This window comes from Oenanthe melanoleuca, chromosome 1 (assembly GCF_029582105.1).
Source record: "Oenanthe melanoleuca isolate GR-GAL-2019-014 chromosome 1, OMel1.0, whole genome shotgun sequence".
Taxonomy (NCBI): Eukaryota; Metazoa; Chordata; class Aves; order Passeriformes; family Muscicapidae; genus Oenanthe; species Oenanthe melanoleuca.
In genome coordinates, this window is record NC_079333.1 from 33,571,564 (window position 1) to 33,599,521 (window position 27,958).

The 27,958-nt window shown below is 41.3% G+C and overlaps 1 protein-coding gene across 1 annotated transcript; it reads left to right on the top strand.

Annotated features, from left to right (window-relative positions):
- Nucleotides 1-250: 250 nt before the first annotated feature.
- Nucleotides 251-27,134, top strand: PRCP (prolylcarboxypeptidase). The gene is made up of 9 exons (XM_056497287.1): nucleotides 251-515; nucleotides 15,736-15,876; nucleotides 16,954-17,055; nucleotides 17,436-17,617; nucleotides 18,265-18,422; nucleotides 19,037-19,209; nucleotides 20,659-20,823; nucleotides 21,703-21,890; nucleotides 26,129-27,134. Exons 1-9 carry the CDS (start codon nucleotides 390-392, stop codon nucleotides 26,331-26,333), a joined length of 1,440 nt encoding a protein of 479 aa, XP_056353262.1. The 5' UTR covers nucleotides 251-389; the 3' UTR covers nucleotides 26,334-27,134.
- The last annotated feature ends 824 nt before the right edge of the window (nucleotides 27,135-27,958 follow it).

Consider the following 27,958-nt stretch of genomic DNA (forward strand, 5'->3'; position numbering starts at 1 on the left):
CCAATCGTGACGCACTCCGAGGGGAGAGCGGCCCCTCTCGCCCAATCACAAGGCGAGAACGTCGGCCCCGCCCCCGCACGGCGAGGAGCAAGAGAGACTGGCGGGTCACGTGCTTCGGGCAGCCAATCGCTGCCTCTCCGAGGGGGGCCGCGCGGCCGAAACACCTACGGGAGCCGCCTCAGCCAACCGCGACAGGAGCGCGAGCGAACAGCCGGCCGGCAGCCAATCGGGAGGCGTCGCTGGTTAGGGCCCGCCCCTGCACGTGTGGGGCTGGCCCCGCCCCCAGGCCCCGCCGCTCCGCGCCGCTCCGCGGGGCAGCTCCGGGCGGGGAGCGGGCCCGTATAAAGCGGCGGGGCCGAGCCGCTCCTGCTCCTCCTGCCGCCCCCGCCATGCTGCGGCTCCTCCTGCTGCTGCCGCTCCTCGGCGCGGCCGGCGCCCTGCCCGCCCCGCTCCGCCGCCGGCGGAGCGCCTCGCCGCCCGTCGGCCGCTACCTGACGCGCTACCTGAGCCAGCAGGTGGGAGCCGCCTGTGGAGGGAGGGCCCTTGGGGAGTTAGGGGCATTTTCCGCTGTCGAGAGCCTCGCAACTGTTCGCGGGTTTTAAAAAGCACTTGGCGCTGGTTTTCTTCGGTAAAGCGTTCCGAGCCTTGAGCATTCCGGTTAGGTGCGGCTATTTAAAGGTCAGGTAACCTGCTGTCCGCCGTGTCCTGGCGCTGCCGCCCGTGTCACAGCGAGGGCTGCGCTCCGCTCCGCATCCACACCAGCGAGCAGCAGCTGTGCGGGGACTTGGTTTGTTTAATCACGGCATGGCTTGAGTCGGCAGGGACCGGGAAGATCCCTCTAATTCCACCTTGCCACGGGTAGGGACACTTTCCTCTGGATGGTCATGACCTTTTGATTTTTGCCTTTTTTTTCCCCTTTTGTACGTTTTGATTTTTTTCTTCGCACATATATTCGTAGCTCTGTAGCCTGTTGTATTAGTGGCTAGTTTTCCCAGTATTTTCTGTGGCCTTTCCCTAGGCAAAAAGGTCAAACAAATTCCAGAGCTCTCAGCTCTAGGGGGTGTCCAAGGCCCCTCTTCTATCTTGATTCTTCCTGGGAACCAAGGCTGAGAACAGCTCTTTGAGATAGGTTTCATGGACAAAGTACAACTAGTACCAAAGCGGGGGGGCCCCAGAGAAGGGACTTGACCTGAGGGCGGAATTTTGTTAGCACTTGTCCTTCTAATTGGTGCTTTTTATCACTTATACTAATGTCCTGAAACCTATAAAAATGTACTCACCCCTGTGGGACTGGGCTTTTGTGGTCATCTTTCCACGAATGCCTCCAAAAGCCTTCAATAAAGGCTTTTGTATTGCCTCCTTAGTAGAATAATCTCGAGTTTATTTCCAAGTTAGAAAAAAGGCAAAATTGGAGCAAGGAACAGATTTCTATTACTAACTTGAGCTTTGTCATTCTGTCTCCTCCAGCAATTCGTTGGCAAAATCCGTGGTGTGTGGACAGAATGGAGGGCTCTGCAGTGTTAAGTGTTGGTGTGTGGTTTCCTTGAATCAGACTTGAAGCCCACCTTGTTCATAGGTTTTCATAAAAACAGGCAACAGCTCCTTTGGTGTGTTGAGGAGTGTCTGCATTGTCCCCTGTTCTGTAGCTGAGTTTTGCAGGGGAGGCAATGTTTTTTTTTACTGGGAGGCGTAAGGAGGGAGGAGGATGGTTTTTCTAGTACTTTTTTGGTTTGTTTAGCATAAGACTTGTAACATGCATGTGAATTTCATGCCCTTGTCTACATAGGGCATGGTGGGAAGAAGTGTTTAATTTACAGGCACAGAATAATTTAGGTTGAAAAAGACCTTTCAGATCATTCCACTAACCCAGTACTGCTAAATGCAACACTAAACAATGTCCCCAGGTGCCACGTCTACACCTCTTTTAAACACCTCCCGGGTTGTTGATTCAACCACTTCTCTGGGAAGCCTGTCCCAATGCTTGATAATTGTGTCAGTGAATAATATTTTTTGTTAATATCCTATCTAAACATCGACTTGTGGCTGGGCATCTTGGATGATATATGTGTTGAATATCTCCTGTTTCAGCTTTGTACAAGGTGGAGTTATGATGGACTGAGCAAAATGGGAAGATTACACTGACAGAGAATAGATGTAAAGGAAGCAGATAAACTTTGTAAGATTATACTGACTAGCTATGGAATAATTTTAGGGTCAAGGTTGCTGTCATTTGAGATGGAAGATAGATTGGGAATGATTTTAGTGAGAAGTCTATCCACTGAGATTGCAGTCTTCTGCAGATAGTGTTACTGGTTTGGGAATGCTCCTGTTCTAGGGATCTCCCTGCGTGAATCATAGAATTCCCATGTCTACCTCATGTTCACTTGGGTAATGATTTGAGTTTTGTGTCCCTGCATTAACTTTTTTAACAGCCCTGGAGTTGTATTGTGAGCATACTGCAGATGCCTTCAGCAGTGTGTGGCCAGCATTGGCCAGGATATCACTCCTGCAGTAGTGGTGTAATTAACCCCAGCTGTTGTGGCATACAGGTTGTTGCACATTGTTATCATAGCAACAGTGATACTAATTCTGTGCTATGGTCTGAACCACCCTTTGTCACTGTCTGTTACACTTGTGTCCTCATCTCCTCCCAGGGCTATGGTGTCACCTGGCTTTTCTCCTCAGCTCTGGCACTGACAGCCCAAGTGCCACCCAGCTGCCAGCAAAGCGACTGTGTGGTTGAGACTGTGGATTTTGGGATGTAGATAGGCATTGAGAGAAGGCAGGGAAGAATCACAGTAACAACCTTTTGTAAATATTGATGCCACGTCTTGTTCACCCTTCCGTGTCTTCCTCTCATGCTTCAAGCAAAATCCTGTTGGCTTAGAGTGGCAGCTACAGGAAAGAGGGAGCCTATTCACAGGCCTGGAAATACTTGCTTTTCTTGTCCAAGGACTTATTAATATTGTTTAGCAGAGTGTGGGAGACACAAGATGTCTAATCACACGGAGAGCATAGGACACACTATCAGTAGCACAGTGTGTAGAACTGATAGCATTCAGCCCTGACGAAACACACACTCAGTGCTGTTGTCTGGGAATTTGTAATTGCATTATTATTTTGTAGTGCAACATAAAAACTATGATTAATATGTTAAATAAGGGCGGTGATACTTTGCTACCTCTCAGGATTGTCAAGTTTAATTACTTACATTTTATTTCTTATGACATGAATTATCTGACTGTGCTCCTTGCTACCAAGTCTTTATTCTTAGTTAAGGTTCCTGGTTTGATTCTTGTTTCTCCCTTCGTTAGTTTTCATCACAAATTGAAATAATTTATCTAAAAGTATTCAGTATAAAAAAATACTTCATAATATGGCAAAATACTATGCTGTCACAAAGAAATGTTTTTATACTTATTAATATTAAAAAGACCTTTAAATAGTCTTTAATTCTTCTACAGAAGAAAACTTTGAAAGTGTAAATAGAGTCCTTACATGATTTGTTGCCTAAAAAGTTACTTCTTGATCACTGTGAATAATTTATTATTGCTGCAGACTGGAACCTCTGGGCAGGAAGGTCTATAGACATGTAACATTGTTTGAGGGTTTAGTGTCAGCTTTTACTGTAAATCAGTGACATTTAAGTCAGTTTTCACAAAAATGGAGAAATAACAGGGTCAGAGTTAAGCTCAGTGCTCATTTGCATTAAACTTCCTCCTGTTTACCACTTTGCCAGGTATCTGTGGTGGGGCTAAAGTCTAGAATATTGAGAAATCAGTCAAGCAGTGCCTGTGTCAGTGTGACTAGCATCTTAGCTTGTTAGCTGACCTGTGTATGTATGTAAAAACTTTTGTTATTTTGTTTTGGAGGTGTGGTTTTTTTTTTTTTTCCCTTTTTCTCTCCATTCAATAGTAACTGTTGTCTTTCAGCCCTCTACTTCTCTTATGTACCTTGTAAAAAGGTACCTCATGCAGACATACAAGAGGAGCTGGCCCTTGGAGGAGAAATTCTGCCATCAGCCACATGTTTAACAAATTTTGTCTGTTTAAGGGATGATTATCTCCTTTATAGCTTTTCTAATGTACTAATGTGACTTTTCTAGGCAAGTCTGTGGTAACTTGTTTGCCTTCTAAGTAGTTGGTTGTGATTTGTGTGCTATATGAATGCATCCAAAATGGAACTTTACAGAGAGAATGATGTGTAGAACGTACAGAGTTGTATCAGGATCACCACTGTTGGGATGGCTTCTTTGTAAGCAGCTGTGCCTGTGACCACAGTTCAAATTCATTGGAATCACTTGGTGAGGCATCCAAGATCCATGTAGTTCTCTTTACCCAAATAGAAATAATCCTACAGCTTACTGAGGAGGCTCTGGAGTCAGTTCTGACCTTCAGGGAGCCTTGTCTTGTGCCTTGTATCTCTGTCTTTGGCACACATAGAAGTGTTATAAAAACCACAGCCTGAGGACTTGTGGTGCTTTATGTGCAGTGCTGCTGAGAGGGTGATGTCTTAAAATTCCTTATTTGAAGGCTTTTCAGTGATTAAACTCGTCTTAGAAAAGACAGTGCATGTGGTGTCTCTTCACTCAATTTGATAATTGATGGCTGTGTGTGACTCTGTGCTGGTGAACCTTTCACCTCAATCACAGTTTGTGAACTGCTATGAATTTGTCTATGAACCATTATAACAAGTCCAAATTCATTTTTGTTCAGCAACTTGCTGAGTTTGGTCCTTCAATCAGATTGTCATTTGAACTAATACACGTCAGTTGTCACCTGTTCCAAAATAAGGATTTTGATTACATTTCATAACTTCCTAGGTTTCACACCTATGTCAGTATCTCATCATGAATTCACATGCAAGTCTTTGTGCTCTGAAATACATCTACTCTTCATATTGTGTGTACATACAAGGAACATATGTTGAAGCTTCAAAGTGATGAAGTTTAAAAAGTAATGCAATTTGATCCTTTCTGACTTTATTATGAGTCTTTATTACTCTGCTTTTTATTGCAGACTGAAATTCTGATGTATAGAAAATAAAAGCCCTGATTGAAAATTAGAATGGATAAATGTTTTATAAACTTAATGAAGTAGTTTTCAATGTTAGGTCTAAAACTTGCTTAGGAAGACATTGAGATGAGTTGAGGTTATAATTTTTAATTTTGGTTAGCATCTTATTTAGCATCTTATTGTGACTCAGGTTGGTGTCTCAGAATAGTAACAGATGTCGGGAATGGTTAAGATAGGTTTGTTTTTCATGTCTGGCACCATAATACAATAGCACTTTTGGCTTCTGGTGAAGGAAAAAACAAAGTGCTTTTTACAGAGCCCCTTGGTACCAATTAAAAGTTATCCTGGTGTTTAAAGAAGTGATGCTGATGTTTGTCTCTGAGGTGAATTACTTGGAATATGTGTTTTACTCATCAAGTACAGGGGTACTTGGCAGCTCTTACTCTTGTGATTTCATAGCATGATTTAAAATGGGAAATGTAAGCTATAAACCAGGTCCACAAGCAGAAACAATAGGTCTTATTCAGTGAACAGGAAAACAGGGAAGTACTTGTTAAAGCTTGTCAGTGAATTTTTATTTTTATGCACTACTTATCTGTAGGGTCACAATGCAGACATCAATGTCTCAAATTAAGCAGGAAACAATTTCCTCACAACTTGCAGCCTCTTCCTTCAAGTGAGCAGTTAATACTAGTGACTCAAAAAACATCAGTGATCACTACTCCCTCACTGAAAGTGAGCATTTCATATCTCACTGACTTTAATTGTTAAAAGCTGTAATAGGCCACTGAAAGATTTCTGATAGCTGTCTAGATTAAAGAAAGTTTAAAGAAAAAAACAGTAAGCAGGGCTGCATATGGCTGAAGTAGCAAGCTGTTTACAAGGGAGATGTGAATGAGAATTCCTGTTAACTTCATTGAATTTGACCTGTACCTTGAGATTCTACAAGTTGAAGTGAAGTCTTAGAGCTAATTTTTTTTTTTTTTTGGTGGCAGGGACTAGGTGGGGAGATATGGAGGAAAATGAATCTCAAGATGAAATTTTATGCTAATAAGTTCTGTATCTATTTCCTCATCTGACTTTGAGGAGATCAAGACCAGCCATCAGCATAAGAAGCTGTTGTAGATCGTAGCATTTTGCCAAGCTGAGGAGAGACTAGAATTCAAACTTGATTATTTCATTTTAAGCTTTCAGAAACTGAATACCTTAATTTGTTTCATGCATCCTGTAATATTTGTATTTTATATCTAAAGCAGTAAAGCTTACAAGAAATTTAGTGGGGTAAACCAGGATGTACTGGGTCATCTTACTAATACTTGCAAAATGGTTAATTTCTTTGTTTTCCAGGCATATCAGTTCAGAGAATTAAACATAGACAGAAAAATGGGATTTTCATTTCTTTTAAGCACAGTCATCAGATACTCCTTGCCTGTGGTGTAACGGGCTAATTTTCTTTTTTGTCATTTTAAATTTCTAGTTGCTGTCTCCTATGCTTTCATTCAGCTGTAGCATGCATGTGGTACGTTCTGATATTTGGTGCTGTTATAGTGCTGCTGTCAGGTGTGTGTGCATGGTTGTTGTTTTCTAAACACACACAGTGAGCAAAGAACAAAGCTTCTGATCCTTGTGGGCTGCTGTTTCTAACTTTAAATTGAGTAACAGCTTTTTCCATTATTCATGCCTGCAGCCAAGATACAGAGCTTATGTACAAGTTCACCCTTGTGTCAGGCTTAAAGCCAAAGTGATTATGTGAAGATGAGCTGGAAAAGGTGCTTGTAGAGTGAAATTTGAGATGTGTCTCTTTCTTGAAGAGGTGATGGCTCGCTGAAAAGACTACTTGCATGGATACCATGGAGCTGTGATACTGTGTGATGTCCTTCCCCTCTGATTACTGATATGGAGACACTTGGTGGTGCAGGGAGCTGATGATGATATTTCCCTGAATGCTGCCATTTCCACATCATCCTGTCTACCAACATCTTGCAGCCCTGCAAGCAGAAGCTATTCCTTGGTGTTGCAAGCTTGCCAAAGTAGCAGTTGCTAGGTGGTATTTTTGCTATTGCATCAGAGCTGTAGAAGTAATTTCTGCTTTCCTTCTTTGTTTTCTGAAATTTTTCTCTCCCTCCACCTCAATGTTTATCAGAATTGGTGGCTACTAAATACCTGATCCCCGGTGGCACATGTAAAATACTTAGCCTTTTAATATTGATAAACTGCCATTCCTGCACTGAGCTTTTGTCATTTTGTCTTTGTTCTGCCTAATTGGAAGATTATCTGGATAGATAGTTTTCCTGTTTGCTGTCACTGTTTATCTCTACTTCCTTGGATCCTCTATTGTAGGCGTAGCAATAGAAAATAAAATACAGGTAATAGTGGTTGAACTAAGGCTGGAAGAATGGTAAAGCAAATTTATTTATAGTGCTAAAAACCTGGGAAATAAAACAATTGCAACCTGAATTAAATCTTCTAAAAATATTTAGCAAAGTAGACAGTTCTAGACCTTTTTGGAGTAGGGGTAGAGCTGATTTAAGTATTTAATTGGACTAAATAAAAATATTCTCTTAGATCTGAAATGCTGTTATTTCCTGTGTCTTTGTTAAAAAAAGAATTGAGGAAGTCTTTCAAATGAAAACCATGTTCATCAGAGAAGATGAAACTTTGCAAGTTTTTTTGCTTAAGCAATTAGTCTTACACAGAACTTTAGGTCAATCCTAAAAAAACCTGGAATGCTTTTATGCTGCTTAATCTGTGACATATTGACATTTCACATCCAATTTTTTCCTCTCCTCTGAAGTTAATCCTCTGAATGTGATGGATTTGTAATTCAATCTGGAAGGCACATGGAAAAAATTAGTGGCCTTTGGCTGTTAGGGGTCTGAGAGACCTTGTACAAGGGTAACTTTGTTCTTGCTAATGTAGTGCATCTTTGTGCTTTTTCACACCTTGTGAAGTAGGGCTCTGAGGTGGTTGTTCCCTATACCTTGCCTCATCCCTTGTTCTGTGGAAGAATTATTTCACCAGGAAAATAATGCCTTGAATGGAAGCATCAGTGATGTGAACATTTGGGGTGTTTACTGCAGAGTTATGGAGCTGGTGGAGTCTGGGCAGCACAAACCTTTTCTTTGCTTTGAAAAGAACCAGGTAGCAGGGGAATGGAGATTGGTTAAGGAGGGAAAGCAGTAAAGCTGATTGAAGAGATTGCTGCCTTGGTCACCCATTCTCCCCATTGTGCTGGAGCTTTGTGGCTCTCAAGTTGGGGACAGAAAATGTTGAAAGTGTCTGTGGTACTTCTCCTTCCAAATGGAAGAGTTTTAATAGAGAATAGCATCTTCAATGTGTCTGCTGGAAGATTTTGCACCTCAGTAAACAAAGCCTAAATGTGTTTATGCTCATTTTTGCATGGTAAGCAGAATCTGGAGGTTCAGTTGCAGCACAAAACTTAATGGTTTGTGGAAGTTGAAATCAATTTGTTTGTGTTCTCATTAGCTGGTTGGGCTTCCGACATAAAAATAACCTTTCATCATGTAGTGTTTGTTTCTAACAAGGGCTGACCTGAGTACCCTGGTGCTTTCCTACAGCATATCCTGTAGCTGTTTAAATTTTCTTTGGTCTTTTGAAGTGCCTGTCCAAACTTTGTGACTCAGGGCAGGAGTAGAGTTCCTGTCTGAAGTTTTCCTTGTTCGTGTCTTTTAATCACTGAAGAGATAAATCAGTGGTAAAAATCAGACTTCTTTAAACAGCATCCCAAGAGCAGGTTCTGTGATTTCTGCAGTATAAGAGAAGCTTCAGAAAAATACATGAAGTGTAGAATCCTAGACACATGTAGGCTGGAAAAGACCTTTAAGGTCATCAAGTCCATCTGTAATGTAACCCTGCCAGGTTTGTCACTAACCCATGTGCATTGTCAAAGGCCAGTGTGTTCTCAAGGACACAGTTGCAATGATAGATTCTTTCTATTACAAGGATCCTGAGCCTGCATTTGTTTGGGGGCACATTTGCCTGGAAGCTCATTACAGTCAAGGAAAACTTGGTAACAGTTGCCCTAGACCATCTCAATACTTGAATAGAAATTTGAAACAATGAATAGTCGAAAAGTGTTTCTATTGTTATCTGTGTGGTTTGGTAAATGTGATGGATTAACAAATAAAATTAAATCTGGTGAACAAAGCCTCTGAATTATGGAGCTTCTGGAAAATGACAATGACAGAGTCAGTCTTGGCTTCATTGAGCATTCTCTTTGCTGGGTGGAAAACTGGCTGGATGGCTAAGCCCAGAGAGTGGTGGTGAGTGGGGTTAAATCCAGCTGCTGGTTTTCTGAAGGGCAGCAAGGCTCAGCAGAGGGATCTGGACAGGCTGAATCCATTGGCTGAGGCAAATTGTATGAGGTCTAACAAGGCTAAGTGCTCAGTCCTGCCCTTGGGTCACAGCAACCCCAGGCAGTGCTGCCAGCTTGGGGAAGAATGGCTGGAAAGCTGCCCAAGGTAAAAGGATCTGGGAGTGCTGGTCAACAGCAGCTGAACATGAGGCAGCCTGTGCCCAGCTGGCCAAGAAGGCCAGTGGCACCCTGGCCTGGATCAGCAGTGGTGTGGCCAGCAGGAGCAGGGCAGGGATTGTCCCCCTGCACTGGGCACTGCTGAGGCCACAGCTCCAATCCTGTGCTCAGTTCTGGGCCCCTCACTGCAAGAAAGACACTGAGGGGCTGGAGAGTGTCCAGAGAAGGGACACAGAGCTGGGGAAGGGTCTGGAGCACAAATCTGATGGGGTGTGACTGAGGGAGCTGGCGTTTAGTGTGCTGAGAAGGAGGCTGAGGAGAAACCTTAATGTTCTCTACAATTCCTTTAAAGGAGATTGTAGGAAGGTGGGTTTGTGTCTCTTAAATAACAAGCAGAGGAAAGAGAAGAAATGGCCTCAAGTTGCAACAGGGGAAGTTTAGACTGGATAGGCTTGTCAGGCACTGCAACAGGGTATCCAGGGAAGTGGTGGAATTGCCGGCTCTGGAAGTGTTCAAAAGGTGTGTGGATGTGGTTTAGGGGTGGGCTTGTCTGTACTGTGTTAATGGTTGGACTCCGTTTTAAAGGTGTTGTTCCAGCCTAGAGCAATTCCATTACTCTTATCTATGATCCTATCTCTTTTAAGTTTCTGGTATTTTTTTTACATCTAAGATTTTCCATTTAGTGGGTTACACAGCCTGATGCAAAAAAAGGTGCGGTTTACATCTCCCTACTCTTCCACAGAGCACCAAATGATTATGCATTTCAACAGAGGGGTGCAAATCTTCAATCTCTGCTGTTCCTTGCACAACTATCAGCCTTGAAAGCAAGGGAACACCTCATTCCTTGCATTTAAAATTAAAAAGGTGAAACAAAGCTAAGCTTGGTTTTCTTGTCTTTTTTTTTTTTTTTTTTTTTTCTCTCCCTTTCCTGCAGTTAGCAGGGACAAACAGAGAATATTAGCTGGTACTGGTGGGATGAAACCTCAGTCCTGGCATCCTCAACAAAATCTGTCCCCCACCCCCTTCTCCTTTGTTATACAGACATGACAAGAAAGTCCCTGTCCTCATGAATTTCAAATTTGAATAGAGGAAGCAAAGGTTGTAAGAGGAAGCAAAACTAGTAGGGCCAGCTGACTGAACTGGAATCCCCCACAGCCCATCAGAAGTAAACACATCAGTGAAATCCCAAGGAGGCTGAGGTCCACACTGCCATTCACAGAGTAGGATATCCTCAGGCTGTCCTGTATCTTCCTGTCCTCAGGAAATAATTCAGACAGGATGAGCCCTCAAAACAACTCCATGGTCATGTGGAGAGTAAAGCATAGCTTAAAATCCCCTGGCTTCTCCCCAGTAAAACAACTGGCTTGATTCCACATGGGATATCCAATTTGGGAAAGTAAAGCTATCACATAGAGGATTGAAATTCAAGGCATCACAGAAAGGTGACCAGATGCTCAAAATCTTGCCAGAAACCCAAAAGCATTAAACCATCAGGTGCTGATTTGCCACCTCAAATGGTAGGAGCTGCTTTTGGTTAAAAACTGCTCTGTGAATTAGGTTGGGTTTTTTTTGGTTTGGGTTTTTTTTTTTGGTTTTTTTTTTTTTTTTGGTAAAGGCTTAGCTTTGCTGCCCTGTCTCTGTAGTCACTGATAACCTTAAGGTGCCGCTGTGAAGGAAGTGGGTTTTAGCCCATGTGTCCTGTTTTGTCTTTGTACTCTACTCCTTGCCCAAGTTCCTGAATACTTCCAGAAGTACATTAAGCAGACTAACATCTGTTGTGCCTTTTTTGTCTCCTCCCCAGGGAAGATGTGTGGCAGAGTGGCTTGTTTTATTTTAAATGGACTTTTAAAATAGCAGAAAAGTACATTTCAAAAAAACCCCACCTTGAGATAAGTAATCTTTGAGAGCTCAACAAAAGCACGTGGTACATGTGCACTTGTGAGGTATAGGTGCAGAAAGGTGCTGCATAGTTCAAGCAGAAGGCACCAAGGTGGAGTTTGGCCATTCCTCCCAGTGTGAGTTTGTTCAGTAAACCGGTCTGGGGAAGGTGCCTCACCCTGAGCTGATGAGCTGCACTTCTCTGTAGAAAGTTTGTGAGCTGAAGGATCAAAGCTGCTGTCTTGAGGCTTCAGTGTGGTGCTCTCATCAGCCTCGTAGACTCAATGCCTGCTGTATGTGCTTGTTTTTATTTTCCCTAAATGCTTTGTGAGTCTTTGGACTCAAAGGTGGGCAGGAAAATACGAGGCTTTCTTAATTGAGCATGTTCACAAAGGTTTTTGTGTGTGGAACTGAAATTTAGGTGTTCACTTTGCCATACTGTCTGCTTCAGCTGACAAGAGTTTCACTTAAGTTATGAATAAGTTCTCTTAAAAACTTACTCATAACTTACAAGTTTCAGTGCTGCTTTTTATAATTTTACTCTTCCTCTTATTAGTATCAGAAGGGCTGTTCTTGTGTCAGTAGATCATACTTTCATCTGTAAAACATTTCTGTTGCATCACTGATCATGACTCTTATTTTTTACCAAACTTGCCAGATAGCCCTACTTACAGAAGTTTGGGACTTTGGGCTGAGTGACTAGTTTGCATTAATTCTAGAATAGTTTAGTTTTAGAAGGGAACTTTGCCATCATCTCTTTGAACCTCCCAGACAAAGCAGGGACAATTTCAAAATTGTTTAGGATTGCTCAGGACCTTGTACTTACTGCTGACATCCTGGACACAGTTGTAATTATGAAAATTTTAATTGGAAAAACCACATATCTGCTAATATACATTATCATTGTTTTAACCAGCAGTTAAGATGTTTTAAATGTGAACTAAATAGATTGTTTTTCTTTTTGCTCTTGTGGTCTGGTTGTAAAAGTCATTGATTTTCTTATTCCTTTTGCATAAGAGTGGGGAAAAAACCCTTTCTGCTTCAACTTTTTAATGACATCTGACTTAAGGAAAAAAAGCTATAAAAATATCTGGTTGATTTGAGTGCTACAGTAGGCTTCACACAGTTGCTGGGGTTTATTGCCTGTTTGCATGCCTGTTCTCCAAAGAATGGTGAAATGAAGCAATTGTTTGAATGTGACCCAGCAGCTCCTGTGCACAGCCCTGCACACTCTGGTTACACAACAGCTCCATCTGCTGTTCCTGAGCTGCAGCTTTCCCTGTGTGTCCAGAGCTTTCACCTCACAATTTTATATTGATTCTTGGGCTTCTTCCCCCTGGCTTGACCAATTTTAATGTAGTTTTTATTCGTGTGAGAACATACTCCTTGGGATTATCTCCACACCGTGCTTTGATGTTCTGAATTTAGAATTTCTTTGAATTTCTTGGCAATCATCAGCATTTGTGACACTTTCTTCTCCGACCACTTTACAAACATTAGATCTTGTTTTGGTTTGGATTTTTTTTTTTTTGCTCATGCTGTATGTCTTACCCTTGCAAAGACAAACTGCTATGTCGTCTAGATCTAAAGGAGTTTCTGCTCTTCAGCTGAGTAATAGCTACTTTAGATTTGTTTTTAATTATTTGTTTTTTCTGGAGAAGTCTAGATTTGAGTTTGTTCTGCCAGGGATCTTATGCATGTCCATGGTTGGATGTGGGGTGAGTATGAACAGAGGCAATTTAGCTGTTGTGGGAGTATCAAATTTCTACAGATTGAGAGAGAAATAGGAAGGAATAACATGGCTGATGGCAGTGAGAGAGTGTACAGACAAGACAGAGAATCATGACTCTTTGATCAACATTGTTACTAAAACTACCAAAAGAACTTAAATTTCTATATTTTTCTCCCTTTTGTTTTGAAAGACACACTAGAGCATTGTGATTTTGCAGTTTGTTTAGGGGAAGTAGATTTGCAGATAACATCAGAGGAAAACTGCAGTAAGTCACATCTCTGAAGAAAACTAGCCATAATTTGGGAAAATATGTGCATGTTGGAGTGACACTCTCCTAATTTTCTAGCTCATGTGAAATAGGAAGAGTAAGATGGGCTTTAGAATCTGTTCTGCACAATAGCCCATTGGATAATCTCAGCCCGGGATCAAAAATCTTTTCTGGTTTTTTTTTTTGTTTTGTTTGCTTGAGGTTATTTTCATTTTTGCTTTATTTTTCCCTCTGTGCTCTTTTTTGCAGAGTCTCTGTTGCATGTTAAGCTGCCTGTACTAGTATATATTTTTGTAGTTAGGAACATTGAATACTTTTTGGGGTGTAGTCGTCTTGCTGGCACTCTGGCTTCAGGCAGGAAAGATGCAGAATCAATTTCTAAATCTAAAAATTTAAGTTTATTACATTAGAGGCAAGCAAGACACATGGGCCTGTTTTTCCTATCTCTGGCAAGCAGTCTGACAAGAAATTTTAAATAGAAAAATAATTTCTCCAGTTTACAAACTGACATGGAACAAAAGATTTGTTAGTTGTACTTTCTAATAGTGTTGGTGTTTATCAAATGATATGGTGACTTTTTAGATGTGCCTTAACTGATTGTTCACTTTAATTGTCCCAAAGTCTTCTGACCAGAGACTTTTTCAGTTGCTGACCTTGTTCTGTCTTTCTATGTTTACTTTACGTACATTTACATACTCTTAATAGGTGAAACTGAAATTAATAACTGTTCAGGTGAGTTGTCAGTGTGAAGCAAGCCCAGCGTGTGTTGTCAGTACTGAAGTTCAGTAAAAGAGCCTTTAAATAAGTACATGATAGCATCACTGTGTACTTATGAGTAAGGAGCAAATGGCCTCCCTGAGGAAAACTGTGAAAGTGACTAGAAAAGTTTTATTTGGGTGTGGAAGCAGTCACTGAAATTACTTACTGGAGGCAAAGACTGTCTCATGTCTGTCCATACCATGCACAGACCTCCATCTGCTCCTGCTCTTGTAGCAGGGAGCTGCAGCATTCCCACATGTCCTCCCACTTGAATCCAAGAGTGAGGGAGTTCAGAAAAGTCATTTTGCAGCAGACTGTACCTCTGAAATAGCTTCCTGTGCTCTCCTTGACTCAAAACAAATATAAGGATGGGGTGTGGAGTAGCTGGATCTTGCAGGTCAACAGTTAGGCTTTTCTGAGCTGCCTAAAGGAACCTGCCTAGCAGATAGGCTACCTGCTTGGATTTGGGTGCAGTCTGCTTCTTTTCAACTTTAAAGTGCAGATGTTCCCAAAATAGGGACTGTGAAAGTTTGTCTGCTGTAGCATCAGAGAGGAGTGGCAGGGTTTGGATGTGAAGGCAGATGGATGGGTGAGCAGAGATCCTCAAGCCAGCAGATGTCAGGCTGTTACCACCAGCACTAACTATGACAGGAAAAGGTGGATTGATGCAGTGATGAAAGTCAAAATTGGGAAGCCATGGGTCATCTTCATCTGATGAATAAAAGTAGTGAAGAATTGTGAATACATGGTAATTATGTAGGATAGGTCTTCTAGAGTAATTCTGTGGTTTGGTTTGATGTTTTTTTCATATGTTATCATAACAACCTGAATGGGTATTCCAGAATAAGATTATGCCTATGCAGGGAGTTACTTGTAAAAGCAATGGATTAAATTTCCATTGGATGAAATCTAGGGGAAAGGTTGAGGTGGATGGTGAATACAAAGCAGTGTGAGTAAAAGCTGGAAAAATACACCTTAGGAATTGAATTTCTAATGAGGGAATAAATCTGACACTGTGGGTTAAGGGGTATGATGTATATAGGCTGGCAATATTTGTATATCAGTAGTAAGCCATAAAAACCCACTTTCTAACAAGAATCTGTTTTAATTTAATTCTTACACCAGGAGGAGAGAAGAAAAGGTGGGGTTTTTGTTAGTTTTAATTTTGGAGTTTTTTTGTTTAGTTTACTGTTTAATAACTGGGTTAGTAAGATTTTTCTGGGACTCTCAACATCCTGTGATGACTCTTTTTATTTGTTGATACAGTTTTATTGCATGAGGTACTTTGTGGTCTCTCAGCGGATTTGTCTGCTTCCTAAATATATTTAGAATGTCTGATGTTAAGTAGCATGCTGTAAAAAGGGCATGGATTTTTTTTTTCTTAATGTCTGAAAACAGCATTACTCCTTCAGTATATATACCTGTAATTTTGACTATTTTTTTTTTTTTCACAAAGCAGAAATAATTTGATGGATTAGGAATATGAATTAATGACTTTTTTTTTAATCTGTAAAGTAACTGTCAGCACTCCCAGTGGGCTCTATGGTCAGTTCTAGCTTCTTGAACATGTTGCTGCTGCTTGTTGTTACAGATTGATCACTTTGGATTTGATGAGAATCGTACGTTCCAGCAGCGGTACCTGGTAGCAGATCAGTACTGGAAGAAGGACCATGGACCAATTCTGTTCTACACAGGCAATGAAGGAGACATCGAGTGGTTCTGCAACAACACGGTACGTGGGAAGTAGGGGGATCACAGTCCTGCCTGCCAGTAATGGCATCCTGAAAAAGTGAGGAGGAACAAGGGGACACTCAGGTCATTGAAAGAGAAGTTTGTAATGATTGCTGTCATTGTTATAAGAGGAAAAGGAAGCTGAACAAAAGCACAGAAAAAGTTTGAGGAGGTTCAGGGTTCTATTTGAAGCCCAAGCAAACCAAAGGCATGCTCTTGTATTAAATTCCTGGAGCAGTAAAGATTTCTAGAGGAAACACTGTAGTTGCCCTGAGCTAATAATTCAGAATTTTGGACCAAATTAAGCTTATCCTAGTACTTTAGATTCCCCAAGTAAAATGGAAGGTTTTCATGTTTGGATTTTTGTGTCTCTATTAAGAAAAAATAGGAAGGGAGCTGGAAATCAAAGCCAGGTAATCTTGTTCTCTGCAGTACCTGTGGAAGTCTTTGCTTCCCTGACTGACACAAATGCAGAATGGATTGTGTGGGTATTTTTCAGCCATTACAATACAAAGTCCAGTAATACAACAGGAGGTGGCATGTGCTGAGCTCAAAGCCACCAAGGACTGCTTGCATGCTTTTTGCTGCCAGCAGATGATCTCTGTCTGCTTGGTGGTAACAAGCTGTTATCAACAGGTAATATCAAATTTTACTTACTTATTAGTTGAAAATAACTGTATTGCAATGCTCTAGATTACTGCTTATTGCCAAACAAGTTTTGTATTTTCTGTAATGTAATCCTAGATCAAATGCATGCTTTTCTCCTGTAGCCTTTTTTATTTCCTGTGGATTAAGCTCATGCCATAGGAGTTCTGTTAGAATTGCCTGTGTGTAGTCACAAAACAAAGGTACTTAACATTTCACAGCATTGAAATATACATACTGTCTTTGTATATATCACCTTCTCTGGGTTGATATCTGTTTTGTGTGTTTTCTTACTTAAGTCATTGTACTCTCTTTCTAGTAGCATTTTGATAGTGATATCTTTCTAATCAAAGAATTGGAATACACTAGACTGAAAATAGACTTTTAAACAAGTTGAATAAATTGTTTTCAGTGTCTGTTTTCCTCCAACCAGGGTTTTATGTGGGATGTGGCTGAAGAACTTAATGCCATGTTGGTATTTGCTGAACATAGATATTATGGAGAATCTTTGCCCTTTGGGAATGAGTCTTTCAGTGTAAGTGTCATCTTTTGTCTTCCTAATAAATGTATTCCATACAACCATAATTCTGTGTATTTAAATTCTTGCCAGGGCAATGAGTATTAACTTGAGTAAGACGTAACTTTTTTGTAACTATCAATTCTAGGATAAAAAAGACCCCAAAATCTAGAGGGCTGTTTTTGGCTGTTTGCTTTGTTTTTTGTTTTTGTTTTTGTTTTTTTTTTTTTTAGTTCTTCAAGGGACACCTGCAAAGAATATTTCGTTTGTTCTCAGGTGCAGATTTAGACCTGTGGTTTTAGCTGTAGACCTGATTTTAGCTATAGCTGCTCTGAGGAATAGAGCGTCTGCTTCTGGAAATCACTTGTGCTGTCCATAACCTGCCTTCTTTCTCTCAGGATTCCAAGCATCTCAACTACCTGACATCAGAACAAGCTCTGGCAGACTTTGCAGTACTTGTTGAGTACTTAAAGACAACCATTGCAGGAGCCCAGCACAGTCCAGTCATAGCTATTGGAGGGTCTTATGGAGGAATGCTTGCAGCCTGGTTTAGGATGAAGTATCCCCATGTGGTGGTGGGGTGAGTGTGCTCCTCCTGCTTAAACACAGCAGGCATTTGTTATTTCTGTGCTATAAATGTTACTGCTCTGGGAGAAGTACCATAATTCAAGCTGGCTTGAATTTTTCAGTACTTGGGAGAAGGAATCAAATTACTTTAATTTGGGAAGAGACACTGTTAACCTAACAAAGGCTGCTGTAGATCAGCAGGTACTGGATGGTGTATTTTGTCAGAGTTATCTGTTAGGTTTGTGAAAACAGCATGTGAACATTGACTTGGCACGTAATTTTTTTTAGGGTCTCCAGACTTCCTGATGACTTTAGGCAGATCTTTAACCTCTTCAATACCCTAGTACCCTCTCTTCATTGAGTTCACATAATGCCTAATGAGAAAGACCTAATTGATAGATATGAATGAAAAACAGTAAAGTAATCAAATCTGAATTTCTGCCTCTTGTATTTGCTGATATTGTCGTACAAGGTCCAAGGCTTACATCCTCCAGCAGCCTTTTGCATACAAACCTGTGGAATAATTTTGCAGCATTATGATTAGTTCACCTAGAGCATGGTGTCCAAACTGGATTATAAATGCTGCTTAGATAGTGGCTGTGGGGAGGGTATGGATGTCAGTTTTGCAGGAGTTTAGGATCTTTTTGTGTCCCTTTGCAGAGCTCTGGCAGCCTCTGCCCCGATCTGGCAGTTTGGTGACTTGGTTCCATGTGGCACATTTTTCAGCATAGTGACCAATGATTTCAAAAGGAGTGGCATGGGCTGCTCAGAGAGCATCCGGAATTCTTGGAATGCTATTAATCGCCTTTCCTCAACAGGTAAGACCTCACCAGTGCTGTTTCAGAGAATAGTAGTGATCAGGAGTGTGTCATAACTTTCACTTGTGTATGTCTTGGTGTTTTTGAAACTCTGCTCCTGGTACTGAAAACCGCCTGTTAAACCTAGCACTACTTTTAAATGTCTGTTTTGTTGTATCACAAATTTCTTTCAAATTTCTTTTCAAATATTTTCAAATTTCTATGTGGTGGGTTGCAGAATCCAGGTCCAAATGTTCCTAAGGTCAGATAAGAACAGACTTAAGATCAGAACCTCAAGGCTTATATTCCTTCTGACAAAATAGGCCAGATAGTCATTACTATAAAAAAAGTACTTTGTTTGCCATCTGAGGCATTCAGGAAAAGAAAACTACTGTAGTTGTTAGGGACTCAGTTGGACTTGAGAATTTTTTCCAACCTAAGTGATTCTGTGATTATACAGCTACCTGAAAAGAGGCTATAGTGAGGTGCTGACTAAAATTTGATCTGCTGTGCTGATATGTGTGTGGAATAGTTTCACTAAGTTGGGCTAAGCAAAAATATATTTTAGTAGCAGTACTACTGTATTAATGGTCCAATACACTGAATATTGTTTTATCAATTTATTTTTATTAAAGATGCAGGTTTGCAATGGCTTTCCAGCACATTTCATTTGTGCAGCCCTTTAAAAACTCTTCAGGATGCTGCTGTATTGAAAAGTTGGCTGAGTGAAACATGGGTAAACTTGGCTATGGTGAATTATCCCTATAAAGCTGACTTCCTGCAGCCTCTGCCAGCTTGGCCTATACAGGTAATTTAGAACCAATATCTTGTAGAATTGACTACTTGGTTTAATTAATTCTCTCCTCTCCTATCTTGCATCTTTTCCTTTGGTTTCTTGGCTCTGTAGAAGCAGTGTACTGAAAAAAGGCAACCAGGATAGTATCTTGTGCGTGAGCTGGTTTGTTGCCTAACTGCCACTTGTAGACCTAATAGGTTGTATCAACAGTGCAGGAGAAAAAAATGCCAGGGATGACTGAGAAACCTCAGCTGCCCTGCAGAGCTTGAGTAGCAGAAATGCTGCCCAAAAAGCACATGTGATTACAGTTTCTGATGGGCGACTCAGCTGACAGAGCTTGCAACTGAACAAGTTTTGAGCCTATGTCTTTTTTGATGTGGGGAAAGCTAGTGAGAGAAAATGTGGATCTCCACAGACATATTCCTTGCAGGATCCCTTCTCAAAGCAGAACCTCTTTTTACACTTGCAAGCCTTTGCTTGTGCAGTTCTGTTTATCCACAGTGCCCTCTCCCAGATGTCTATATCCTTGGAGTGTTCTTTTTCCTTTAAGACTCTGTCTGAATTTCCCTGCAGAACTTGGGGTGTAAGGCAGGATGAGACAGGTAAGATAAAAGTATTTTGGGCACTAGTTAATTATAAAAAAAATCTTTCCATTGTGTAGAGCTGTCTGATGGAGGAGAGAGGGAAATTCATCTGTCCTATGTGGCTATCTGCAAAGAGCAGGATAAACATCTATTTCTGCTTTTTTTATTAGTCTGAAAGAACCAGGAGACATGCTCACCTCCACCACTGTCCATGTTACCTCTTGTTTAACTGAGGTACAAACCTAACCCAGAAAAGGCCACTACCCATCTGGACAATACTAATCTATGAAATCTGATTAATGTAAGCTGTTAAGATACTTTCTTTTCTGAAACAGTAGCTCTATTATGACTCTGAGGGGAAGAAAAGGGGGGGAAGTTGTGGACTTGATGATCTTGGAGGTCTTTTCCAACCTTAATGAGTATCTGGATATATACATGTATGTATGTAGTTTAATCTGTTCTCTGTTGTGAGCTACCTACATCAAACTGCAGGGAACCCAAGTCTATACCTGGAGCTTCTGTGTTATATATATGTATATGCTGTTTTTAATTATAGAGGTGCTAAATACTATTTATTTAATATAATCTATTTTAAAGTATGGGAAATGGGTTGAAAAAATTGGTGAATGAAACATTAAGGTGTCACTGTTGGGTTTTTTAAAAAAAATTAATCAGGAAATATAAAGTTTCAGGTTCCTCATAGTAGCATGCACTACACATAGGTGATACTGCTTTTGTGATAACAAAGATATATAATTTCATAGACACTTTCTGGAATTGGTCTGACTGTACTTGGAAAAGAAATTAATATCCTACCAGTTTTCATGTATTAATATTTAATTCCTATATACAGAGACTTCTTCTCTTTTCATTTCAGGAAGTCTGCAAGTTCTTGAAGGATCCCAGTCTCTCTGACAAATTGTTGCTGCAGAATGTTTTCCGAGCAGTAAATTTATATTACAATTATACAGGAGAAGCCTCATGCTTAGATGTGGCACAGACTGCAACGAAGAGTCTGGGTGAAATGGGTTGGTACTACCAGGTATGTTCACTAATCTTTATAAATTGCAAGTCAGTTGTGGTTTCTTGATCTAGAGCTGATGAGAATTGTCATTTAGCTGTCAATATATTGTGCCAGATGTATTGATGTACTGGTGACAAACATAATCACAAACCAAGTGTGTTTGTAGTGAGGAAGGCAAGGCAGAAAAGAGAAGCAGCTTTCCCAGGAGGTTTAGATTGCATCCTGGCCTGGATCAGCAATGATGTGGCCATCAGGACCAGGGCAGGGATTGTCCCCCTGTACTGAGCGCTGCTGAGGTCACACCTCAAATCCTGTGCTCAGTTCTGGGCCCCTCACTGCCAGAAATACATTGAGGGGCTGGAGAGTGTCCAGAGAAAGGAAACAGAGCTGGGGTAGGGTCTGGAGCACAAAACTGATGGGGAGTGACTGAGAGAACTGACATGTTTAGCCTGGAGAAAAGGAGGAGGCTGAAGAAAAACCTTAATTCTCTATACAGCTCCCTGAAAGAAGATTGTAGGAAGGTGGGTTTCTGTCTCTTAAGTAACAAGCAATAGAAGGAGAAGAAATGGCCTCCAACTGTACCAGGGCAGACTTAGATTGAATATTAGGAAAAATGTCAAGCACTGAAACAGGCTACAAAGGGAAATGGAGTCACCATGCTGGAGTTTTTTAAAAGATACTGTGCGCTTAGGTACATGGTTTAGAGGGTGGACTTGGAACTTTTTGATGTATGGTTGCACTCAGTTCTTTCAAGGTCTCTTCCAACCTAAATGATTCTGTAGTAGTTAGGTAGTGTACTGATCAAATGCTGTCTGAACCTTCTTTTTTAAATACTGCAGTAACAGCTATTGGATGTTCTCCTGGGAGTATATTTTATTGACCTGCCCTTTCTTTCAGGCTTGCACTGAGATGGTGATGCCCTTATGCACAGATGGTGTCCATGACATGTTTGAGCCTCAGAAGTGGGACTTTGATGCACTTTCAGAAGAGTGTTACAGGATGTGGGGAGTGAGGCCTCGCCTCTCTTGGATTCTTTCTATGTATGGAGGAAAAAACATCACTTCACACAGCAACATCATCTTCAGGTAATCATGTTTCAGCTGATAGTCTTCCACCAGTTTGGGTTTCCAGTGTGGAGAATCTGCCCCAAGTAGCAAAGAGATCTGTCTCTAGCATTCCAGCTGAATAAATGATGGGAATGCTTTGTGTTGCTATTGAGAGTAAAATGGCCAGTCTGCAGAGGCCAAAGAAGCCAACTGCTCTGTTACTGCCTGTGTGACTCGAAAAGAAGAATCTGGGCTGGGATTCTACCAAATACCTTCTTTCCATGTGGATTCTTTCTTATCTTGTGGCCAAAACCCAGGTTTCCCATGTTGGTAAAGTCCTACTTTTATGAATCCAAAGCACTGTTGCTTGCACATAAAAGGAAAGTCTAAATGAGTTCTAGCTATAACACAGAATCTTGGTCACCAAAATTATTGCTCTGAGTGATAGCCTTGTGAAGGGGTTGGCATGGCATTCCTTTTTCCCTTTGATGCAAAAAAGAGAGGGAAGTAACTTTGGGAGTTTTTCTATTACTGACAACAGCTTTTTCTTTTAGTGGCATTTAGGCAAGTTTTAACAAACTTGTGTAAGATCCAAATACAAAGATGCTTCTATTTTAATTAGGAATACTAAATACAATTAAAGTTTGAAACACCTTTGTATGTGGTGAAAGAAAAAAGGTGAAAGAAATGTTTCAGTCTAGCACAAAAAACTAGTCCATGCTGCTTGCTCTCTATGCAGCCTTCACTTCCCTGGCTTTTAAGATCAAACTCTGCTGTCTTTAAAGGGAGGTTCATGTGGTTTTACATATGCTGTGAGGTGATCCAGGTGAGTACTGTCTATTCATCAGGCTCTCCTGTGAGAGGAAGGTGTTCCACAAACCCATTGAGGCCTCATCCTGACTTGCTGTACCCATTGCTTGCCCAATGTGCGAAGCTCTTATATGTATTCCTCTGTGTTCTGGTTAAAATTTTGCAAGGCCTTTTCATAAAACACCTTGCCACTTCTACAAACCAAGCTCAGAATTAGTCTTTTGGATGTGATAGATAGGTGTGCATTTTAAAAGTAGAACATTCTCACTTGATTTGGGGATTATTTTCTGGATCACTGCTGTTAGTGTCAGTCTGTTTGGCTGCAACTGCCTTTTGCTTTCCTCTCATTTGCCTCTTGCTGTTTCTGTCCCAGCAGGATATCTCCTCTGGAGTGAGAAATCCCACCCTTTTTTGGAAAACTTTTTAATGAGAAAAATTTGTTGGTTTTGCTCAGTTTCAGCAGAGTGTTGCTTATTTCCAAGGCTGCACAGCTCTGTACAGTAGAAATCTGATTTCTAAGCGATAGACAAGCAAACAAATCTAAATAAGTGTTTAAGAATTTATGCCAGCTGAAGGAGCTGGAAATGAGAAAAGCCTGAAAGCAACCAAATGAATGTTCAAGTAGTGCTGTACACACAAAGCTTTTGGATCTCAAGCTGGGTTGTTTCTCTTCAAACAAATACATTGTCAACACTGTACATTTTATATAAGAGCCTTTTATCCTCAAACGCTGCAGAGTGCTTTACAAAAAACATCCCAGTGTTTACCAGGGGATGTGGCTCCCTGTGGAGTGAAAAGGACTGTGTTTCAAGTGACAGGCAACTTGCACAACAGTGTAGTGCAGGAAGGGAAAAGTACTCCATCTAAACAGAACCACTGTAGGGTGGATTTATCTGGACGCAGTGGGATTTGGCCAGGATGCCTAAACTGGTGCTGCTGCTTCTCCCTCTGTGAGCAGTACATCACTCTGCACAGTCACACTGTTGTGTGTACTGTGTGGGATTAATGCTGGGAATTCCATTGCCATTTTGGTACCTTCCTGGAGTTATGTAGTAGGCAGGTGGTACTTGCCTGTCCTGGGCAGAACATCCTTATTAAAACTAGTCTGAGGAAATTGGGGGTTTCAGAACACTGTCTCCCCTTTCCCTTACAGCAATTTTCACTCCTTTTACTGGAACTTTCTGTGTACTTAGTGTGGAAGTGCTGCACAGTGGTGGGGAGTGACATTTTTAACATTGTTCATATGTGTGGTGGCAGAGAGCTGTAGCAATTGTAGTGTCTCATCATCAGTGTGCTATGGTAGTCAAAATTAGTCCAGGTTGTATCAGACAGTATGAAATTTGATGTGCACAGTCTGAAAATGGGGCATTTTCAATCTTAATGAATCACCCCTAAGTTGTAGGCTTCTAAGTCTGGGCACCCACATATCCAGCCCTGCACTAGCATGGGAGAAGCAGAAAGTGAAGGCTGTTTTAAGAGATTCTGGTGCTCTGTGCAGAAGGGAGAATTGTTAGAACTAAAGAAGAGAATGGAGGCAAAGAAGAGAAGGCAGAAGAATGCATGGCTGAAGAGAAAAGGTTAGAGAAAAAGGGTAGCAGGAAACATGACAGTTGTAGAAGGCGGTCATGTTAAAAAAGGATGCACAGACAGTGCTGCTACAATTGTGTAAAACTTCTGGGTGGGGCAGGAGGGTTGAGGAGACTGAAGAGAATGTAGGGAAGGGTGTGCTGTGGGATAGACAGAAGCCTATGTATGTTGTCAAGGAAGTATAGGAATTGAAAACAGGACTAACATGCTGTCTTTTGCATTAGTTTTTTTTCTGAAGTCCTGCTTGCCTGGCCAGTGCTAGAAAGAAATGACTGACTTACTCTTTCTCTTGTTTTGCTTCTTTGGTTTATACTGGGAAATTCCTGTCCTGTGAGATGGGAACTGAGTACTTACACACATGCTTAGTTTTAACATATAAATAATTCATTCCAGTTGGAATGATCTTAATCTGCAAAAGCTGTTAAGATTTATGATTTTGTGGTGAGCCCTCCAACCCCCTTCCTTCAAGTTTCACTTCCCAAACTGTGTCAGTGCCTCTGGTGCCATCCTTTGGAAGGAGATGCAGAGGCTGCAGCCAGAAGCTCAGAGAAAAGCCTGTGGCATGCTTAGCCTCCACATGACTAGGACCAAAAGATCCAAGTTCATGTGCATCATGGGTCTCTCAGCAACTCATCCCCCTGTTGCCAAGGTGCTCTGCTGATTCAGGTGACCTTTTCAATCAATGCTTTTGGCTTATTGGGCAGCTCTCAATGCTTTTCATTTTGCAGATACAAAATGTTTCTCTTGCCCTAAGTCATATTTAGAATCACTGAAAGTACAGAACTACAGAGATACTCAAGATACTTAGTTGTTGGGGTTTTTTTCAATGGTGAAACAAGCAAAGTTTTAGTTTAGACCCCATTAGGTTTTTACTCCTAGTTATTTCTAAAAAAGGTTTTTAAAAATTATGCATTATTTTACTGTTCTTTTCCAGTGCTGCCATTGTAGTATTTTTCAATCTGTATATCTTTATGTCCAAGGAGGTTCTAATTTCTTAGCTCCTTCTAGAAATTTACACTCTCATACCACAGCCCATCTCTGACATTTCCTTTTGTGGGCAGGTCCAGTGCTTTAAGTGAGAAATAGATCTAGATTTGTGTAGTTCCACAAGTATATGGATGTTGCTTTCTTTGTGCAGACAGATGGGCCATGTGTGGGAAGGGCATTGCAGTAAAGGAAAATAAGATGGGGTTATGGAGTCAAGTCCAAGACATTGTAAGCTCTCTCCTACCTGAGCCATTGGCTTGCTCTTATGGGCCATATCTATAGTGTCAGGAATTTTTAAAATTGGTTTGGGATGAGGGAGTAGGGGGAGTAAATGGTATTAAGTTGTTCTGTCACAGAGGAAGAGTAATTTTAGACAGTTTTTTAAGGGGTAAAATCTTCATTTTCATGTGGTTATTAAAGTCAGCACACTAACAAACCATCCAAGCATTTCTTTGCAAAACAGGTTGGCACTCAGGTGAGACAGCAAAAGGCAAGACTTCCTAAAAATTCAGCTCTAAAGGTCCAGCGGGTAATTTGTTTATGGCAGACTGTGAAGTAGGAAAGTGAAGTGCTTTGATTTGGGAATTTGGGCATGTTTTATTACAATTACAGGTTGCAGCAGATTTCTTTTTAGAGGCTTTTGCATTGTTACAGGTTATTATCTGAATAAGCAGATAATTAATGAGAAGTATAACCTTGCTTAAGCTGCTGATAGCTCCCTACCACTGTCAAGAAGATGTTTCTTAGCAGAGGGGTGGGCACAAGACATTAAGACAGGGCTTGAGGTCTGTTTCTGTTGCTGCACATGCAAAACTAGTAGAAATATTGATGTGAGCTTCAGCCTCACTGACTGCTGTGCACATGTACCCTAATGCCATAGTCTTTCCTTACAGCAATGGTGGCCTGGATCCATGGTCTGCAGGTGGGGTAACCCAGAACATCACCAATTCCCTGGTGGCAGTTGTGATCCCGGATGGAGCCCATCACTTGGACCTACGCAGCCAGAACCCTTTGGACCCCAAGTCTGTACAGCAAGCTCGAGCCATGGAGATCTGCCTCATGAAGGAGTGGATTGAAAAGGCCAGGCACAGCCACTGAAGTGGTACTGCAACAGCTGTGGCCATTGCACCTCTCTTGGCTTTGCTGGGAGTAGGGCCAGGCCTTGTGATACGGTCACCGGAGCATTTCCCTCCTGCTTCCTCACCTGCACAGCAGTGGCCACCACTGCTTGTGTCCACGAGAGAGGCAGGCAGCAGATGGATGGAGAGCATTCTCAGATGATAAACTCCAGTCAAACTACATGGATTGAGCTGCCTGCGCTGGTTTGCTTTCCTCTTCTGCTCTTCTCAAATGCTGTACTTTGCTACACAGTAATGGCTTCCTGTTCTAGGCTTGTTGCCTTTCTCACTGTGCTGAATGATTGTTCCAACTGGTGGTGCATCCAACAGTGGATTAGATGGGAGTGCTGTTGATGGTGAAACTCCTGCTATACCTCCAGTGTGATTGAATTTCAGACATCCTCTGCTGTGGAGATAATGGGGGAACAGAAATGACATCTTACTGTGATGTCTGATGGAGAGGTAGGGAAGGCCTGGGGAAACTGGCTGTGCTGTTGGTAAGGAAACTAAACAGCCCTTACCCTTTGGAATTAGTGTTGAAAAAGAAATAAACATACAACTTTTTTCCTACTTAATTTTCCAGCAGCTTATTAATCAGTGGATTTTTGTATTCTGTGCTGTAATGAATGGTCAGGGCTGGGCCCAGACTCACTCTGCTGATAACTGTCTGAGCATGCAGAATCTGCATCAGGATTTTATTTCTTCTTTTGCTATGACTCCTAATTCTGTGATATTTGTCACTATCTGTGATGATGGTTACCAAAGAAAACTGAGTATATTCTGTGTGTGTATATGTGTGTGTCCCTCACAAACACTTAGCTTTTTAAAATCAGGAAGCTTTTGAAGCTATTCTCTTGAAGAGCAAATGTGACACTTGTGCTGGATACATCTTATGAAGTGACAAATAATTGGGGCTGTGCCTTGTGTGGGTTCTTCCCTCCCTTCCATTCTGTGTATTGTTCAAATTCTGCATGATCTGTTTGCTGATGGCTCTTCAATAAAAGCCTTTAAAAAAATTGTTTGCTGGACAAACTATTGAAAACACAGAATGCAGCTATTCCCTTGGATCAGCCTAAAGCCTGATGCTGAGCTCACCAAGCCAGGTGCACTGGGTTTTCTGTAAGGCTTCCAAACCAGACAAACTGCCCTGATTCATGAGACAGCATATTTGACATTAATAAATGGCTGGGGCAGTCCCCTTGTTTTCCAGCTTTGGCTTCATTCACACTGCAGCCCTTCTTCAGAAAGGATTCTTTGCAGTTTAAAGGACAACTCCATTTTAGAATGACTCAGGCAAGTCTTCCTGTCTCCAGACTCTTAAAATTCCATCTCTTTTGAAAAGTTTTCTCAGCTTTGATGATATGCCTGATAGTTGAATATTTTCCTAAGATCCCAGGTGGCCTTTTCTCTTTCCAGTCTCCTCTCCTCTGAGAACAAAGAGAACCTAACACTGAATTTTTGTATTTTCAAACACTCCTGTGTATCTTCTCTCCAATATATTGTCTTTTTCCTCATCTAGTGTTACACATGGCATTTATGTTCAGACTTTGCACTCTGAACATCTTGTGCTTTTGAGCAAGGTAGTTTCAGAGACTCCAGAGAACA

Bases quoted from the DNA above. Each gene is read 5' to 3' on its own strand.
- PRCP (XM_056497287.1), top strand. From the start codon at position 390: ATGCTGCGGCTCCTCCTGCTGCTGCCGCTCCTCGGCGCGGCCGGCGCC. The intron at 17,618-18,264 runs GTGAGTGTGCTC...GTCCCTTTGCAG, and splicing joins TATCCCCATGTGGTGGTGGG to AGCTCTGGCAGCCTCTGCCC. The intron at 18,423-19,036 runs GTAAGACCTCAC...TTTTTATTAAAG, and splicing joins TAATCGCCTTTCCTCAACAG to ATGCAGGTTTGCAATGGCTT.